Raw genomic sequence first — 19,530 nt, forward strand, 5'->3', positions numbered from 1 at the left:
TGCTCAACATATGCTAACAACGATACGCTTGACTAAGCATGAAATTACACCAATTTGAAAATTAGAAGACTTTTCCTCCAATTCGGAATTCTGATGGCAGCGACGAAACGTGTTACCCAAATAATTGAGGCTGTTTACCGTTCATTAAAAAGGTGTCCTTCTAAAATAACATCCGACGGTTATTAGGATCCTCTAAACGCAAAAAGCTGAAGACGAAGCGATGAAATGAACAGCAGGTAAGACGGACGGGCTATTCACCGTCTGTGAAGTATGCACCCAATTTGGATGGGTACACAGTTAAGATCCTCATTAATTTTTGAGCAGGTTGCCTACCTTCGCGAGGATACTATTAAAAATTTTAGAATTTAATTGTATCCTTATTCATACTATCTGTTATCTGTCTTTAAATAGTTAGATGGATGATTGTTAGGAGCATTATGTTAAACAGTTTTATCTGCACAATTACGGAAAAGTACAAACTTTAACCATAAATTACATCGCATTTCAAGTTGTCCACTGCTCTGGCGCCCTTCGAAGCTGCTGTTGTGGAAAATAAGTCCGCTTTATCTTGATTGTGACCGAGGAGATGTCCTAAGAAATATATATTTTTTTTATTGCTACAGGAAGCATTATCCACCATCAGCGGTGATGATGCTGCCGCGTGTAGGTGTTGTTACACTTTTTCTCGATCCATTTTCTACCGGGTGACCTTTCACCTACAGTGAGTCCCCGTATCAAACCCATCAATCCTTCAACCGAAGGATAATATTGAAAAGTACCACGTACGGGAACGATGAGTCACCGTCAATTTTACTCGTGTAGAATAATCAAAATTAATTTTACGGCAGACTGTGAGTCCAATGAACTTTAAGCGTTCGATTGTAACCAAACAGTCTGGAAAATAACTGTAACGAACCGCGAAGCTGATTTTTCCTGGAATTTTTTCTCGAACAAGGGAAAAATAAAAGGTCTCGCTATTGTTCCGTCGTAACAAAATTATTTCAAGTTATTCCTAGCATCTTCTGTAAACGACGGCGTAGTGGAAAGAAAATGGAGATGTCTCTGAACAGCCGTTTGTGATATATCAGTAACAATGAAAATTGTTTCTTTTTTCTGCATTTTATGTCATTATAAGTTAGCTGGGTAAATCGATGTGAAAATTTGAAACGTTCCAGATTGTAACCCGAACGAGTAACGTTTCAGCCCATTATTCGCTCAGTGGAGATAGACTTTAGGTACATATATATAAATAAAATTTTCCACAGCCGTATATTCATATTGTCGTCGTTTTCTTTTTCCCGGAAACTCGGCAACTTCAAACATCCACCAGAGGGAAAGGGAGGAATGTTAACTGATAAAACGTACGTAAAATGACCTTTCACGGCGGCTTGTCGTTATGCCGGTCGGAGCGGTTTTACGATATCTGACTACTGCTGACACCAGCAGGCATCCCGGCTGCTGCTTCTGAGCCATCCGACGAATTTGGTCACTCGAGCGTATACGCCGGGGTAATTGCGCTGGGCACACTCGTTGCCCCATGACACGACACCGACGATTTCGTACCGCCCGGTTTGGGGATTCGCCAGCTGCAGTGGTCCACCGCTGTCACCCTGTCAAAGACAAACCAAAAGAGGATTCGTTTAGACAGCCTTGTAATGTGATTTTTTTTAGCTTTGTGGTGAACGGTTAATAGATTTTTATTTGCTTTCTCGATCCAATTTATGTAGAAGACTTACAGTTGACACAGAGAGTAGCAACATTGTAACATTTTTCCTGTTCAAACAAATTCCCTAAATCAAAAAGCGCTCGTCTTAAAACCAGAATTTCGCATTACTTGCTACTCTGTTTGCCAACGTGGAGTTGACGTAAAACTACGAATGTAGGTACAATTCGTTCCCCAATTAAAGCCGGAAATCTTTGTATTAATTTCATACAGATATAACTAGTTTGAGTATTGATAAGATTCTGTGCCATTTGATGGATCAGAAATTAATATGGAAATAGAAAAACTTCATCTTTAAATTCAGTTTAGACTCCAAGTTTATCATCCGATCATTAATAAAATTGTACTTATAAAATGTATTTGTCTTTATTTAGGAACCTTAAAAACATTTGAATTAACAACCTGCAAACTTAATTTTGTGCGAGGCTGAATTGAAATGTCTTTTCAATGAAAATAAAGACAATGAATCTCTCTTTTCCTCCTCCTCCTCATTCTCACACACACACACACACACACACACACACACACACACACACACACACACACACACACACACACACACACACACACACACACACACACACACACTCACACACACACACACACACACACACACGAGACGTGAACTGATCCGGAGATGGTAACCATGTTAACATTATGGAGCACGTAAAGTAAATTGTTTTATTCATACGGCCTAATGTCTATTCCTTCACAGCCCCCCTCGCAGGGTTTTTCTCAGGCTTGATGCTACTTCATATTGAACATCGCTGGGCTATTTCAGAGTCAGTACTCCGTTATATATCCCGGTCCTAAGCATTGGGCCGAGGATGGAATCTTGCGGAACTTCTGCCATGATCATTATCTTCCACTCCTCGACGGACTCGTAATGAAGAACCCTGTTTTGGAAGCAACTCTTCAAAATTCTGCACAGATATCCAGGGACCCACATTCTGTGCAGCGATTTGGCGATGGCCTCCCAGAGGACACTATTAAACGCATTTTTTACGTCGATCGTTACTACGGGGAAAAAACGATCTTCTCTTCGCTTCTACTACGACGACGACTTCTTCGCTCGACTATCCGGTATCCGGAATCCGAACTGCATATTTGACAAACCGTGTTCACCTTCCGTGTACGACGTCAATCTGTTTGAGATAATCCTCTTCTTTTCCAGGAGTTTTCCGCATGTATCCAGCAGACATATTGGTCTGGTTCCCCCGTCTTTTCTGGCTCAGGCAATAGCACTAACTTCTGGATCTTCCGCCTGTACAGGAAACTACCATTCTCGAAACATTTCTGCAGCACTGTCTTGAACACATTCGGGTACGCTTGTATTATTCTCTTCAGGGCCATGTTAGGGATTCCATCTGGACTGGACGCTCTCTTGTTTTCCAATCGCATCGTCGGAGACTTCCATCAGCATTTTCCACTTTTTCTAAACCGTACGGCGTTGTTGGCCACGTCGTAGGATCGTGATTCGAGAAAAGTCCCTCCACGATCACCTTCGGCTTAACCGAGCACAGCTGACCTTCGCCATCACGATACGGTTATTTACCCACAATTCATTACAGCACGGGTTGGCATCAGCTTTCTGCACAGCTCCTTGTGGCAGCGGCTTTGCTCATCTTTATGTCTCGTTTCCAAACAGCCTTGGCTAACCTGCACTCCACACTCAGCTCTTCACGATCTACTGCAGTTCTGACTATCTAGACACACCGTCTAGCTATGATACAACTAGCGCGGAGGTTACTAATTGTCTCGGTCAACCAGTAAGCAAAGCGCCGGTGATTTCTCAGCTCCATTTTTTTTGGCATAGTAGCATCGCGTGACCTCACCAAGATATCCATCAACTCGTCCGCAGTCAGGATCGGTATTTTACTATATACTCGGAATGCCTGGACAAAGAGAGCCTTGTCGAAATCCGTCTGTCGTCTTTGTATTACCTTCAAGTTCGGCATTAGCGACGGGTTACCGAAGGTCACGTCAATGATGGATTCGCGTCCGTCTTTACGAAAAGTGCTCACGTTGCCTTCGCTCAACAACACCTCATCTAGTTTAGCCAAGGTCTCCAACAGACTGTACTCTCCGGAGTTAGTAAGCAGGTACATCTGCTATTGTATTCATTCATGTGTATTCATGGGTTCAAAAAGTTGAGAAATCGTCGAAAAAATATCTCCAAAGAAATCTGAAAATAACTCTTCAAAGAAAATTACACGCATTTTTTCTCAGCTTTCCGATGGTGGCCTTGAAATTAAAATCGGTTGGGGGATCATGGCGAAAACGGCGATTTTATGATAAAATTCAACATGGCGGCCAAATCCAAGATGGCCGCCAATTTTTTTTCACTTCGTTATAAGCCCTATCTCTCCTCTTTACAAAACCGTGCCGTTTATAGTTTGTTTCATAGCAAATTTTGGAAATATCACAATAATTATATGAAAATTGCGAACCTTGCTACAAATAACTGGTTGTTTTATTCAGTTAATGCCATTACATACCTAATTTTATGAATTTTTCTTTTCCATTTCTCATTTTTTCTCATTCTATTTTTTCCAATGGTGGCCTTAACACGTAAATCGGCGGCTCATGGTGGAACCGGCCATTTTTTGATAAAATCCAATATGGCGACCAAATCCAAGATGGCCGCCAAAAATTTTTTTACTCTATTTGAAAGCCCTGTTCTTCTTCTTTATAGAATCGGGCCATTTGTTAGTTGTTTCATGGCAAATTTATGAAATATCACATGATATAGATCTCAAGGTTTGCTCAAAATTCAACTTATTTCGATACTGTTAGGCCCCATGGCGAACGAGATGTCCACTATTTCGAGGTATCAAAAGTGTAATTCTTATTTTCCAACCATTTTCAACCAATTAAGTGCAAAATTTCCAATATTTGAAGACCTCGTCTAGTCTAGTAGCCGTTTCAACGGGAATTACTTATTCAATATTTTCAAAAATTAAATTCTATGAGTAACTTTTTCAAAATTTTCTGAATTTTCTTAGAAAATACTAAAAAAAATAAAAATCATTTTAGCACTGAAAAAATAGCATTTAAAAAACTGAAATTCGATTTTCTAAAAAAGCCCATCTCGGAAATTGATGAAATTGTTTTTAAATGTAGATAATAATATGGCCTACAAGTATCTCATGTATTGCAAAATGGGCATATTTAAGTAATAAATGTTTTTCTAACAAAAACTTTTTCAAGTCCTTCCCGGGAAAAAGGTATAAATTGGTATAAGTTTTTGTTAGAAAAACTTTTTGCCCTTAAATATACCCATTTTGCAATATATGAGAGACATGTAGGCCATATAATTATCTAACTTTAAAAAAAATTCTTCAATTTCCGAGATGGTTTTTTTTTTAGAAAATCGAATTTTACTTTTTAAAATGCAGTTTTTTTTTCAATTTTCGAAAAACTATATATGCAAAGTTGTTTATTTACATGAAGTCTTTACACATACAAAGTTTCATAAAATTTTGAGAAAGTCACGCCAACCTCTGGTCGAGTTGGCGTGAAATCCGTCATGTACCAATTGAGTGGTTTACATGCCTGAGAATGAATAGCAGTCATTAATTGATATGGGGTCGTGTCACACTAATCGAATGCTAACTGTATATAAAATTAGAAGTTACGAAAGGACAGAGGTCGTAATGAATTTTCGAATTGTAATATCACCAGATGGTAATGATTTAACTCAACTTGGCGAACAACAAATTAAAAAAAACTGAACAGGAAACCTAATTATTAATATAATATTTAAAATAATATTTTCAATTTATTACCATAATAAGCATAAATTCCAATAAACTGATAGAATATTGACAGACCATAACCTTCCGTATATCCAATGTGTACACACATTAAACTATTTTATGGCATTGTCTATCAAATTTAATGAAAACTGAACCTCTGCTCGGAGGTTATGTATGCATAAAGGTCCGGTTAATCATGTTCATGAAAATTCATTCCAGTTTACCGGAAGCATTTATTAAGCTAATTGGAAAAATGATAATTAAGATTCACTTACAATTCGTACATCAACCTTGGTGGGCAGTAAAAGTACATAATTTGATTTATCGACTTTGATTGGACTTTTCATTTCATTTTTCGAGTATCTAGATGACATTCAACTCAGCTTGCTCAGCCAGCAGCTCAGCTGGGAAATGACTCCAAAATTTGATGATGGTTTCGCGGCCGCCGCACCGGGAATACATGCCAATCGAACGGAAATAATGTATTTAGTCTCCGATTGAAACACTGTGTCCCTTGTTTTGTGATTGTCGGTTTATTTTTTACCTGTCGAATAAGTTGCGAGAGTGTAGTACAAACATTATATACATGCTGCACAATATTTCTTTTTGTCGTATAGTTCACTTTATCCCATTCAATAATATAAATGATAAAATCTGACCGCATCCGTGAAAACCAATTCAACCAATATTAAACAAGATTAAAAAATTTCATGTAAATGTGTAAATGAACTATATAATATAATTTTAATATATTTAAAATTATTTCCATTAAACTCTGAAAAGTATAATATGACATATTGCAGCGTTACGGGACACCATGCCCACCACGCAAATCAGTTTCTATTTAAGGGGGCATAGTACTTTTTCAATTAAAAAAAATCGAATTTTTTTTTATTGATTATTTCGAAAGATTAACATTTTGACCATATGTGTTTCAAGTCATTTCTATAAATTCCAAAAATTGACAAAGTTACAGCTATTTGTACTGCGCATGTCTGGAGCATTTACACAGCGAATAAAAACTTCAACGTCGTTTTTCTCGAAACCAGGTTTTGAAAGTCGGTACCATAAATATCTCAAGAACGGCTGAAGCAATTCTCATGATTCTTTTTTTGTTTCAAAGCTAATAAAATTATCTAGTGTTTGACTTATCCTTTTTTCGATATTACAATTTTTATATTTTTAAGAAATGTTTAAAGTCAATTTTTTCGGCAAAAAACCTTTCTTTTATGTTTGAATGTCCGCCATTTTGTTATGCGTTCGAATTTTAAAAAAAGGATGGGCCAAACACGAGATAATTTAATATACTTTCATGTCGTTTTGGAATTTTTCAATTCGGATAAGCCCCCCAGCGCCAATCCATGGTACCGCAAATCATGTTTTTTTCCGAATGATCATGTTCAAGGAGCCGTAGGGGAGAGGGGAAGAGGTTCACATTTGCAAACAAAACTGCAAATATTAGTATAAAGTGCAATGTTCTGCAAGCAATAAACCCGAATCGATTCGCTTTTCGCGTTATCGAGAAAAAAATATTTGAAATAAGGCAAAAAATATGGTGTAAAAAGTACTATGCCCCCTTAATCAAATCCTTGGCATACAACTGGAAAGTAAAGTCCCCTTAGGACACCAGTTTTACAAGCTATTTTCCAAAAAATTAATGAATCAAAAACCGTTTTACACAGTAAAAATAGTTGCCAGTTGTGTCTGTGTTCGCGCTCTTAAAGTTATTTTACAAAACACCGCAGGTTGAATCTGATACTAAAACGAAAATCCTGTAAATTTGGTATCGCCGAGTGTACTATGCAATCCAATTGAGAAAGAAATCTTGAACGATTACACGATTTTATTTATTTATTTATTTACTATTTTAATGGGGCTTTCAACCGGTAGTTGGTTCGCCCAAAATAGCTTCACCTTATTAAATACTAATAATATCCCATGTAGCCAGTGATGGTAAAAACTCAAAATCTCAAAACTCATCAAAAATCAAAATCAACTGTGAATTATGTCAGCTTGATCCTGTGCAGAAAAAAATCACGCGTGAGTTTTTCTGTTTTCATAGAAAGAAGCACAAAACTCAAACTTATTTCTTCCCGCTTGATCACATTCTGCTTTGCTTCAACTGCTACCCGGAGCTATGCACATATACATACAAATTCCTTGTTGAACAGCATAGGCATTCTCTCGTGCAATACGGAGCTGTGAATGAGCATGAGGGAATAAATCGCAAAGTTAAACTAAAACGTAAATCTGCGTTTACATGTTTATCTAATTCTTATTGGGCTTGTTACTTTCTAGTTGAGAAAATGTCGATTCCCGCGAAGGAAAAATGTATATTCCACCAATATGTTTGCCATCTTAATTCATGAATGTGTGCTGCATTTTTCGGTGCTGATGTTTTCTCTGACGGTAGCTTCTCTTTTGCTCTCTAGTTCGTTGTATGAACTGCCTGCTGTGGAAGAATTAAGCAAAATTCTCACAGCTGAATTTGGTTCACATCGCATAGCAACAGAGACATCGCGTATTATAGCGAGAGAAATTTATATGTGAGTTTCGCGCTGGTGATCAAGGATGAAATTTTATGTATTTGAAATCTCGTTGAGTTTTTTGCTGCTATGAACTTTTCAACACTGCATGTAGGTATTTAGAATGATTACGATACGTTCGTATCCTCATCTAACAGTTTAGCACAGTGGCTCTTACTGTTTCGGGAATTTCTCTCCATTTACTCGGTCTTGGGCTACTTGTCGACAATTTGCTGAGCGTTTCGACACAGGCAAGTCGGCTTCAACCTAGTTGAGCCATCTAGCAAGGTTAAACCCCTCTATTCCTGGTGCTGTCGAGGTTCCTGAAGAGAACAAGTTTTAGTCCATTATCGTCGGCATCCTTGCGCCGTGGCAGGCTCACCGTAGTCTTCCAATTTTCGCCAGGTGTGCAACGAAAATCTCTCCAAGTAATGTCTGCAGTTCGTGGCTCATACGCCTGCGCCACTATCCGCTTGTACTTCGTCATACGATGCCGAACTTTCGGGGTTCTAGCTGTTTCACGAAATTCAGCAATCTAGCAGTTCCAGGTCGTCGGCAGGAGCATAGATCCGGGGTGATTCATGCTGTTTCAAGCAGTCGTCTCCGTTCAACTCGATCTTGCGCCACTCATCGCCAATTTCTCAATCATCTCAGAAGTCGTCAATTACTTTCAACTTGATCGAGCCACCTTGCACGTTGAGCCCCTTGTTCCTAGACCTAGTCTCGGCCGGTGGAGTTGTTGAAGAGAACTGCTTTCGTCACACTATCGTCCGGCATCTCTTCGACGTCTTCGGCCCTCCGTAGCCTATCGACTTTTACCAAATGTACAACGAGAATCTCTCTAAACAGTGCTGGAAACCAGGCTTGGCATGCACTTTTCGCTTCGATTTTGCTCTTTTGATTACTGCACCTAAACCAAGCAGAGTTTGAAAAAGTGATGTATGGGGCATTTGTATAATTAGCTATTATTTGCAATATTGCTGAAGAAAGTAATGGTTTATCTTTTGTATTTACAACGCTGTAAGGGTGCTACCCTGTTGGTAGCAAAAATAGCGCAAAAATAGCAAAAATAGCAAAAAAAACCGACGGCATTGCAGCCCTATAGCGCCGTAAATACAAAAGATAAACCATTACTTTCTTCAGCAATATTGTAGACAATTACTTGTTCAACAAATGCTCCATATAGGGTATGTTGCTGCTTCGTCGTAATTGCCTATTCCCGTCCTATCCAACACAAATAATTAAAAATATCAGCGATTTTTATGACACACTATGCAAAATTAGTTATTCCCTAATATTTTAGTTTGTTCACTATCATACGCGATCAATCAAAAAGAGCTGAGTTCTATTTAAATGCTTTTTTTTCATTAAAGAATTCCTAGCAGCCAAATTTCCTACGTTTTTTCGTGCGACGAAGAAGAAAATGTCGACTAATCGTTTCAATTTCCATCATTCATAAAATGAAAATAACTCACGCAACGCATTGTCGTTATTTTGCAGCCGGGAAAACTTGCATGACCAGCAGAAATGTTGCAGAATAACATCTGTCCTACACAAATACATGCGCGCTAGCTTCGTAAACATTATTGTGCTTTTAGTTCGGACGATGAAAAATTTTGATGGACGGATTTTAAAACGGTACGACGAATTTCAGAAATAAAGTCTGCTTCGTAATTTCAATAATATGCTTTACTAATCGCTTTTTAGTGAATTAAAAGAGCACGGATCGGAAGGCAAATGTGTTTGAGTCAAATCAGCGCAAGAACTTTTGTGGTATTCATTAAATCCACCTAAGAACTGATGAAAATTAGAGTGGCTTTCCTTACTACGACGGGAATTAGAAAAAAACCCTACCACTTTTTCAAATTTTGCTTAGCTGAGGTGCAGTAATCAAAAGAGCAAACTCGAATCGGAAAGAGTGAGCCCTCCGTGAGCAGCGCCACGGCTTCAAGTCCGTCTTGTGGGTCATTCACCTCTGGGTTTAAGCCTCATTACAAAAAAAACTACCGATCTAATAAAAGTTTTATACATTGTCAGCTTCGTACGGCGGCATATGCTTCTTGATCGTAGCGTTTTTTTAAGAACGACGAGCGTTTTGTGAAGTAGATTCCGCTTTCAGACCGGCATAGATAATCACCGCTTTCGCAAAGTTTCTGGCTATGAAATCAAAGTCACCTGCAAAGCCTAGAGGTTGGCTACCCTAGGTCAGAATCGTACTTCCTGCAATTCTGCAAGATTTGTTGGACGGCAAAAGTTTGGTCCGCAGTTGCATGAGCCTCCATCAAGCCCGCCTGATAATTCCCTAAGAAACCTTGTGCTTTAAAGGGTGTCTCACATCAAATTGCGCCTAAATTGGAAGAAACGCTGTAGAAAATTACCTAATTGGCCGATCGCACGTTACGCTTAACTCCACTTAAAAAGTTTTGTACAACTTAGCTGCAGCTTCATCTGTACGGAAATCCATTTTTTCTTCCTGTTTTCCTCAGACTTGACCTCCTTGGGATGCTTCCGTAGTGCCTGCCTCATAATAGCCCAGTATTTTTCGGTGGGCCTTAGTTCCGATGCGTTGGAGGCGTTCATGTCTTGGGTACGAAAGTGACTCCATTGGCTTCGTACCACTCTAATACATCCTTTGAATATTGGCACGAAGGTAGATTCGCCCAGAATATCTTAGGGCCATCGTGTTACTTCGACAGAGGAAGCAGATGCTTCTATGGACACTCCTTGAGGTAGATCTGCCCGTTTACAGTCCCGGTAGACACGAACGGCGCACTCCGTTTGCCACATGATGATACATCATGTGTATTTCTTAGCCAAATCATGTATTTCTTGGCAAACTATGAAAGTTTCTGCATCCTTACTTCTTCCGGAATATCAAACTTGTGCTGGGCGGTGAAGTACAGTAGCCCTGGAAGCAACCGGAAGTCCGCCTTGACGTAAGTCTCATCATTCATGATGAGAGAGTTGAGGATTTTCCAGGTGCTTGCGCAAAATAAATTCGCGACGTTACTTTCCGGGTGACGCCATTTTTCCCAATTTTCAAAAAACTGACCGCGATAAAGATAGAGTGTAAACAATACACTCTAAACTACTTCTACTCAAATTTTCAAGAGAAAATACCCTATGGTTAATTTTCTACAGTGTTTCTTCCGTGGTGCAATTTGATATGAGCCACCCTTTACTTTCGAAAGATTTAAACAAAAAATCTTCTATCTAGCCATGTCACTCTTCCATCACGCTCAAGTTTAGCTGCGATTGAACTGAACTTAATGTTATAGATTGCAACCGAATAGTTTATCTAAGTTGAATCCTTGTTTTCTTGATTTACCTACTTGCGAGTAAAGTTCTTAAAAAAAGCAATTGAATCGATTGAATGGATAGGTAAAATTAACCATCGTAATAATATGCCTAAAATTACTGTTGATTTCATAGCATTTCTTTAACCATGATAATGGTTAATTAAATAATATGAAAGCTAATCGAATATCTCAGTTTTTTTGTATGTTTTATAAAAAATCTGTAGATTATCATTTCCTGATATCAATCCAATTATACACCTGCATGAATAAGTGAGATATTCTAGTGAAAATATTTTGTGTAAAAAATGTGAGATATTCCGAACAGATGCTGAAAAACTTCAGAGAAAATCATTATTCACTAACCTGACACGAATCCTTTCCTCCTTCCAAGAAGCCAGCACACAGCATCCGGGTTGTGATTTGAAATCTAAAATAACCGGACCGTTTACACTCCAGGTTCGAAAGGATAGGAACTGTCAGCTCTTGTAGCATATCGGACAAGGTCCCGTTGGCTGTTGTTCCCCATCCGATGACCGTTGCCTAAAGATTAGGAATGGATAATTTCATTGTTTTCAGTTCAACATATTCCCAGCAAGCTATTTTTACTAGCTACCTCCTTTCCCTGATAAGTTTCTGACCCGGATGGAAGGCATATCGGCATTAAATCCAGCCCAAATGAAACTGGCTCCTGCAGGCGCAATAAAGCTACATCGTTGTTGTTCCTTAGTCCCTGATAGCGATTCAGCTTAATGGTAGTGATTCGCCTTTCCAACATTTCTAGAAAAGGTGCATATGAAAAAAAATTATAATTGCCTATTTCAATCTCATACAGTAGCTTACCAGGATTACTGTTGGCAATACTAGGTCTCCTAAGAAACACCTTGAAATCCTTGGGATCTGTACGAGTCACGCAGTGAGCCGCCGTTAGAATGTACCGATCATTAATCAAACTTCCTCCGCAGAGGAACGTACCACGATGGAAAAGCGCTGCCATCCATGGGTAGGTTCCAATTTTGCTGTAATTTCCACCCACCACGCGTAAATCATCGGATCCTAAGCCACCACAAACTGTAAACCGGAGGAAATGGCAATCAAAACACATTGAGCCGAATCTAACGAGCAAGTCGGGACGCTGTAGTTTAAATTATCTTCTGAAAGCTTACCGCAATCGGAACATCCTCCATCCTTGCCGTTCCGTTGCACGGATGATTCCGGGCCCGGTACCGAAGCAATTAGGCGGCTCACGTAACTTAATAGTAAGCATAATAAAAGTTTTGTGCCCATCGCTTGCTAACAACAGCACCAACGGCAGATTGCTCTACTTTCCAACGGCGTCGGCAGAATTAACTTTGCAACTTTTAATCATAAGACACAGTATCATTTCTTCCCGCATAAGAGCACATCTGCACGGTGCTGATGTTTAATATAAACTACCGCAGAAATTGGCTGCCTCGGACCAAGCCGCAACCATAACTTGTTGGTAATGGACTGTAATTTGATCCAGAGAAAGCACCTTCTCGTGTAAAAGTCGCTACTTCATCGGTGCGCTCGATGCAACAAGCTGCAACTGGAAGGAAAGTTTCGATCGGAAAGGTCACTTTGACATAAGATGAAGTACGAATGTGGTAACAGCCTTACGGAACGTTTCTTTGCTGATTGCGTCGTTTGTGATTTGTTTTTATTTTAATTTACGAACATTTTACGGTGACATTTCCAAACGTTTATTTTCATGCTACGTATGGCGGCACTAGCAACGATTATCAAAGTTAGGTGACATAAACAGCTTGTCACAAAGCAGTTGAAAACGATTAAGCCTAGACCACATGCTGTACTCTTTTTTCTAAAAGCAATATTGTACTCTTTTTTGACTATATTTCTCCGAAAACTTATATATATGAATCAATTTTGATTTTCAATAGAATCCACGGCAAAAAAATAACACTTGATATTTGATGTTGGAGTCGTTAGTAAAATTTCATACAAAATTCGCCGTGTTCAAAATGTAAAAAAAAATCATAGCCTTGAGAGTGATAATGAAAAATTTCCGGTAAAAAACGCCAAACCAGAATGCACCGTCTAACTGCCCAAAAAAAAGCATACAAAACGAATGCTTTACGCGAGTGCAGCAAACGTTTGCGTTCTGCAAAGCCACAACTATCAAATGAATCGTGCTTTGCTGAACCAGAACCATGGCATGTAAACGAAGCTCGAAGTAGAATTCCATCAAATGGTTCACTCCTATTTTTTGCTGCAATTTAATGCGGGTGGACTGCACTATCAGTGCGTTGCAATTGCCGCACTTATGGCACATCTTCGAATGCATGGATCAGTTTCACGTCCGGATAGCCTAGGTTTAAATTGATCTGCGCCGTCCCTTGACAGTACAGTTGCAGCTCAGTTCGATTTGTTGCATCACCATATTCCACAATGAAAGGACTCGCAATCATTCTGGTTCTGGCCGTGTACTCTTCGAAGGCACTAGCGGATCTTCCCCATTACACCACCTACAAGAGCTTCCAAACTGCATTCTACGAATGTGCTGAATACTATCGAGTGCCCAACTGCACCGTTCGACGATATATCGAACAATCCTATCCACCAGAGGAGGAAGTGAAGAAATTGATTCGTTGTACGTTGATCAATTTGGGCAGCTGGGATGATGAAACCGGTGTACACGAACAGGTACTTAAAAACTACTTTGTCCCAAGACCGGATGACACCTGTTACGAAAAACGAACTCGTGAATGTCTCGCCAGCATCGTCTACGATAATGACTATACTCGCGCCTACGAATCTTTCAAGTGTTATCTACGTTATTATGGAGAACTCATCTCGGATGATGAATTCGTACCCTACGAACAGTTGGAACTGCAACAGCTAGCTCTTACCAGCCTAACGATCGCCCATCTTCCGCTCGAAGTTCTGATTCAATATTGCAAAGGTGAATTTGAAGGTGAAAAGAATTTCCCGGATTTGCTGTATATCTTCCTGGTACGCGGTGGATTTTACAGCTCACAAAGCGGTTGGAATTTGGCAAATCTGTACACTCAGCTGGGCTATGACATTCTGTTGGATCCGGCCACGCAACAGTGCCTGGATGATGTGGCGAAGGAGAAATGCAACGCCGATGAGCTGACACGATTGTTCGAACAATGGCAACGATGCATTGGCCCTTACGTTCCGCTGCAACAGTACATCCAGATTGCAGCCAAGCAGTTGCTCGGCGACCAAGCCAATTGTCTATGTAACACGAACTTGTATAATGGAAACTAAACTCGACCATATGTATAAGGAATTGGACAAAGTTTAGAAACGCAAACAAAGAATATGTTTATACACGATTTTTTTCTAAATTCAAAGACGAATCATTCAGGCAGATTGTTTTGGAAAATATAATGAATTATCTCTTGGTATATTGAATCTTATAATAAAAAGCAAACTTTTTAAAGCAGTCGTTTTTCTTATTTACTAAGACCTAGAAGTGCAACGTAATTTACATTCTTAGTGATTGAATATTTATGCTTTTCGTCCGAAATTTGTTGAACTGTACAACTCGATCTTGGGCCACTCGTCACCAATTTCGACCTGGTCGAACCATTTCGTAATTCCTTCTGTTCCTGCTGCCGATGGGTAGTCGAAGAGAACCGTTGTCGCCGCACTATCGCCTGGCATCCTTACAACGTGTCCTACCCACCGTAACCTAACAACTGCTGCCATTTGAAAAGCAAAGCCATGGGAATAAACGTCCTTAAGAACTGACCCTTCTTTACCGACAGACTTCGCGGCCGTTTTTTAGGGTACAGGAAAATTACCATATATATGATGGGAATATCTCCCAGCAGATTCACACGTCTTCACCAACTCCGCTTTCTGTTTATACTCCGCCAAATATCGTCGGCAGCACCTTCTGCTCGACCACGGCAATGGCGCGTATGTCCTCCGTAAGCCGCATTGCAGCACTGCTGGTTAGGATTCGTCTAAAATGTGTGTCGTTTACATATTATTTGGGTAGTTGCTGGTAACGTGTAAGAAGGACAGAGAGAAAGTGTCGAAGTCGATGGCGAATTACTGGATTTCACATTGGCGATCTATTGCCAAATTGAACTTTTGGGGTGAATTTTTAGGTAAAATATGAGGCAAGAAAAGACGCAATATATTGACTAGTCGGGTGGAATTCCGAATGGAAGTGCGGATTAGCTTCGGCTGGCGTTTGTCTTGCGAAGTTAGGGCACAATGAGTGCTTTAGGTAGCGTTTGTTACAACATTTAGTGGCAGCATTGTTGTTAGGTTGCGCTTCGAGCGTTTGGCGTTTGTGCTCCATTTGTGATTAAAGTTATACACGATAATGGAAACAATCATTTGGCCAACGCCATGGTCAACGTATATTACGATTAAACAAGTAGAATGCCATGGTCAATTGGTATTTAATTAGTGCCGGCAAGAGGTTCATGGCCAACGCACATTAGGATTGAGACAGGGAAAGTCCATGATCAAACCATATTGAGATTAAGTTGGGAAAAGCCCAACGCCAACACCAAAAAAATTTGGGTCGATATGAGTCTAAGACGTATGTTTTGAAAACATTAAAACGTTTGCTAAGAGGAATGGTCATTGACTTCAGGAAGGTAAAGTTCATAGACGGACTATACAGCCATGGCCATTGACTTCAAGAAGAAAAAATTCATAGACGTACAATATCAATGACAAGATATGGTAGATACTGGGACGCTTGCTAGATAGAGTCAGTAAGATCGTTACACGGATAGAAATTTGATCTCCAAAACGAGCAAAATTACTCATGATTCCAGGTTTCTAGCTTATGATTAATGAAAATACACCATGAATAATAATCATGATATCACGAGCTTCTTGCAGTACAACACAACGCAAAATCATGAACTATTATTATTATTTATGATTTTATGCCGTCTGATATGGCAGTTCAGTCATGATATGAGAGGAATTTACATTTCATGATTTCATGATTTCATGATTTCATTCGTGGCATCAGAATCATATTTCTTTGCGTGTACACTGGCCCCGTAATTATTCTGTACTCTAACCGCCGGCTGCGAAGTCTGCCGATAAAGAAGGGTAATGTCTTAACGACGGTTTAAGCCCACGGTTTTGCTTTTTACCGGGACGATTATGCGTGTCCTGAAAAAGATTCTCTATTTTACGTCGTCACATGACAAAACGGAGAACGATTTTTCGACAGGCTATGTATGAGAGTTTAATTATTTCAATATATCACATGAAATTAAAGAAAATAAATAGTCCAAATGTCAAACAAAAATAATAACACGACTGCACCAAGAATGTAAATAATTTGTAATAGACCTGCTATAATATCAAAAATTATAATGCTCATTTTACGCAGGGGGAGGATGTGGCATTCTAATATTTCGTATTAGAGGATTTCTCTGGAATGTGTAATGCGTGTTGTTTACACATTATTTGGGTAGTTCCCGGTAGCGTATAACTGGACCAGGGAGAAAAGGTCGGAGTAGCTTGACAGCTTCGCGCTTAAATAAGGTCGGTGATCAGTTGTGTCGATGGCGGATTACAGAAATTCAGCATCCACAAAGGCTCATGTTTATACCCTTTTTATTCAACCTGTAAACAAATGATCCGGAAAGTATAAATGTCTGTTTAGAATTCAGAAAACTGCGGTTACATTCCATTGGCCAGTGTTTGCGAAGATGTTTAATCTTTGTATTAGTTCTTTGAGTTCTTATATTGCATAATATAGCTCTAAGATGTTGTACATAAAAAGTCATAGCCGGTCATAACTGAAACAAATAGATTGTATGTTTGTCGACTGTTGGGATTTACTTGTTGGATTTTTTTCCTTCGGCTTGATCAGTCTCAAAAATGTCAAAAACGAGCTTGGTCTCTACATCCGACAGTTTAATAAATCATCGAAACTGTCGGATGTAAAGACCAAGCTCGTTTTTGACATTTTTGAGACTGATCAAGCCGAAGGAAAAAAATGAAACAAATAGTTTTTATGGTCGTATTGGATTTTATTTAACTGAATTAAAACATTAGGCCGTATGAATAAAACAGTTTACTTTGCTTTTTCCGTTTAAATCGTATGGGAGCATTTGCTCTAACTCTTTTATTCATATGACCTATTATCTCCACTGTGCTGATTCTATATAGGCGGGCAATATGGCTCTTTTGTGTGAGTGGCTCTGAACCGTCTATTATCTGCCGCAAACCGATTCATATGGTCGGTGTTAAGTCAGACAGAACCGAGTGGCAAAATTCTGACTTCGAGAAAAACGCATTCAAAGTTTGCTGCATTCGAAATCATCTTCTAACTTTGGCTGTTTGCAACATTTATGTAGTCTGATTAGAGTAAAATGTTGCTTAGAAAATTCTTGATCGTTTGCTATCATATTAGCTCATTTTTTAAAATTTTAAACCTGGTCTGATTTAACACCGACCCTATGATATCGCGACAATCAATCGACTTGAGCAGGCGAGTCGAGCATTCGAATCAAGCAATCGAGTCAAGCAGTTGGGTCGAGCAGTCGAGTCAAACAGTCAAGTCGAGCAGTTAAATCGAGCAGTCTAGTCGAGCAGTTTAATTAAGCTGTTCAGTCAAGCAGTCCGGTCGAGCAGTTGAGTCGAGCAGTGGAGTCGAGCAGTTGAATCGAGTGGTTGAGTCGAGCAATAAAATAGAGTAGCTGAGTCGAGCAGTTCAATGGAGCAGTTAAGTCGAATAGTCCAGTCGAGCAGTTGAATCGAGTAGTCTAGTCGAGCACTTGAGTTGAGCAGTCGACTCGAATGGTCAAATCAAGCAGTCGGGTCACGCGGTTAAGTCGAACAGTTGAGACGAGCAGTTCATTCGAGCAGTCGGGTCGAGCAGTGGAGTCGAGTAGTGCAGTCGAACAGTTTAATCGACCAGTTGAGTCGAGCTGTCGAATTAAACAGAAGTCAACCAGTTGAGTTGAGCAGTCAAATCGAGCAATCTAGTCGAGCAGTTAATTCAAGCTATTTAGTCAAGCAGTCCAGCAGAGCAGTTGAATCGAGCAGTCGAGTTGGGCAATTGTACCGAGCAGTCACGTCGAGCAGTTTAATCGAGCAGTTAAGTCGAGTAATGCAGTCGAGCAGTTGGATCGAGTAGTCCAGTCGAGCAGTTGTATCGAGTAGTCTAGTCGAGCACTCGAATCGAACAGTTTAGACAAGCAGTCTAGCAGTGCAGTCGGGTCAAGCGGTTCAGTCGAGCAGTTAAGTCGAACAGGTGAGTCGAGCAGTTGAGTCGAGTAGTCCAGTCGAGCAGTTGAATCGAGCAGTCAAGTCAAGCTGTCGTATTAAACAGTTGAGTCGAGCAGTCGGGTTGAATGGCCAAGTCGAGCAGTTGAGTCAAGCTGTTGAATCCAGCTGTCAGTTGAGTTGATCAATCAAATCGAGTAGTCGAGCAGTTGAAACGAGCAATTGAGTTGTGCAGTTGAGTCGAGCAGCCGATTCGAATAGTCAAATCGAGTAGTTGAGTCAAGCAGTTCATTCGAGCAGTCGAGTCGAGCAGTTGAGTCGAGTAGTCCAGTCGAGTAGTGGAATCAATCAGTTGAATCGAGCGTCGAATTGAACAGTTGAGTCGAGTAGTCTAGTCGAGTAGATGAATCATGCTGTCCAGTCAAGCATTCCAGTCGAATCGAACAGTCCAGTCGAGCAGTTCAATCGTGCAGTTAAATCGAGCAATCGGGTCGAGTAGTAAGTCAAGCAAATGTGTCAAGCAATCGACTCGAGTATTTAAGTCGAGTAGTCCACTCGAGCAGTTAAATCGAGCTGTTCAGTAAAGCAGTCAAGTCGATCTGTCCAATCAAACAGTTGAGTCGAGCACTGGAATCGAACAGTTCAGTTAAGCAGTCCAGTCGAGCAATCAAATCGAGCAGTCCAGCAGTCGACCGATGAGGTGACTGAAAATGCAACCCATTGCTACGAAAGTATGACGTCCTGTCAGAGACCTGGTTTTAGTTACCGATAAGCCTCTGTCAGCAGGCTTGGCATGCACTTTTCGCTTCGATTTTGCTTTTTTGATTACTGCACCTCAGCCAAGTAAAATTTGAAAAAGTGGTGTATGGGTAATGCCGTTGGTAGCGAAAAGAGCGCTCTTTTCGCTACCAACAGGATAGCAGCCTTATAGCGCCGTAAACACAAGAGATAAAACGTTACTTTCTTCAGCAATATTGTAGACAATTACTTGTTCTACAACT

The 19,530-nt window shown here is 40.0% G+C and overlaps 3 protein-coding genes across 3 annotated transcripts in view; 2 read left to right on the forward strand and 1 right to left on the reverse strand.

Annotated features, from left to right (window-relative positions):
- Nucleotides 1-19,530, forward strand: part of LOC128743996 (synaptotagmin-5) — a 182,802-nt gene that overhangs the window by 95,088 nt on the left and 68,184 nt on the right. The window lies entirely within an intron of this gene.
- Nucleotides 1,428-12,589, reverse strand: LOC128740461 (trypsin 3A1-like). The gene is made up of 5 exons (XM_053836001.1): nt 12,469-12,589; nt 12,146-12,373; nt 11,919-12,082; nt 11,669-11,845; nt 1,428-1,610 (listed from the first exon to the last, which is right to left on the reverse strand). Exons 1-5 carry the CDS (start codon nt 12,587-12,589, stop codon nt 1,428-1,430), a joined length of 873 nt encoding a protein of 290 aa, XP_053691976.1.
- On the forward strand, nt 13,733-14,578 carry LOC128740462 (general odorant-binding protein 45-like). Its single transcript, XM_053836002.1, has one exon. The coding sequence runs from the start codon at nt 13,733-13,735 to the stop codon at nt 14,576-14,578; it is 846 nt and encodes a 281-aa protein (XP_053691977.1).

The sequence above is a fragment of the Sabethes cyaneus genome, chromosome 3 (genome assembly GCF_943734655.1).
Source record: "Sabethes cyaneus chromosome 3, idSabCyanKW18_F2, whole genome shotgun sequence".
NCBI classification, from domain to species: Eukaryota; Metazoa; Arthropoda; class Insecta; order Diptera; family Culicidae; genus Sabethes; species Sabethes cyaneus.

Coding starts and splice junctions, on each gene's coding strand:
- LOC128740461 (XM_053836001.1), bottom strand. CDS start 12,589: ATGGGCACAAAACTTTTATTATGCTTACTATTAAGTTACGTGAGCCGC. Junction 12,374..12,468: donor TGGAGGATGTTCCGATTGCG/GTAAGCTTTCAG, acceptor TCCGGTTTACAG/TTTGTGGTGGCTTAGGATCC. Junction 12,083..12,145: donor TATTGCCAACAGTAATCCTG/GTAAGCTACTGT, acceptor CACCTTTTCTAG/AAATGTTGGAAAGGCGAATC.
- LOC128740462 (XM_053836002.1), top strand. CDS start 13,733: ATGAAAGGACTCGCAATCATTCTGGTTCTGGCCGTGTACTCTTCGAAG.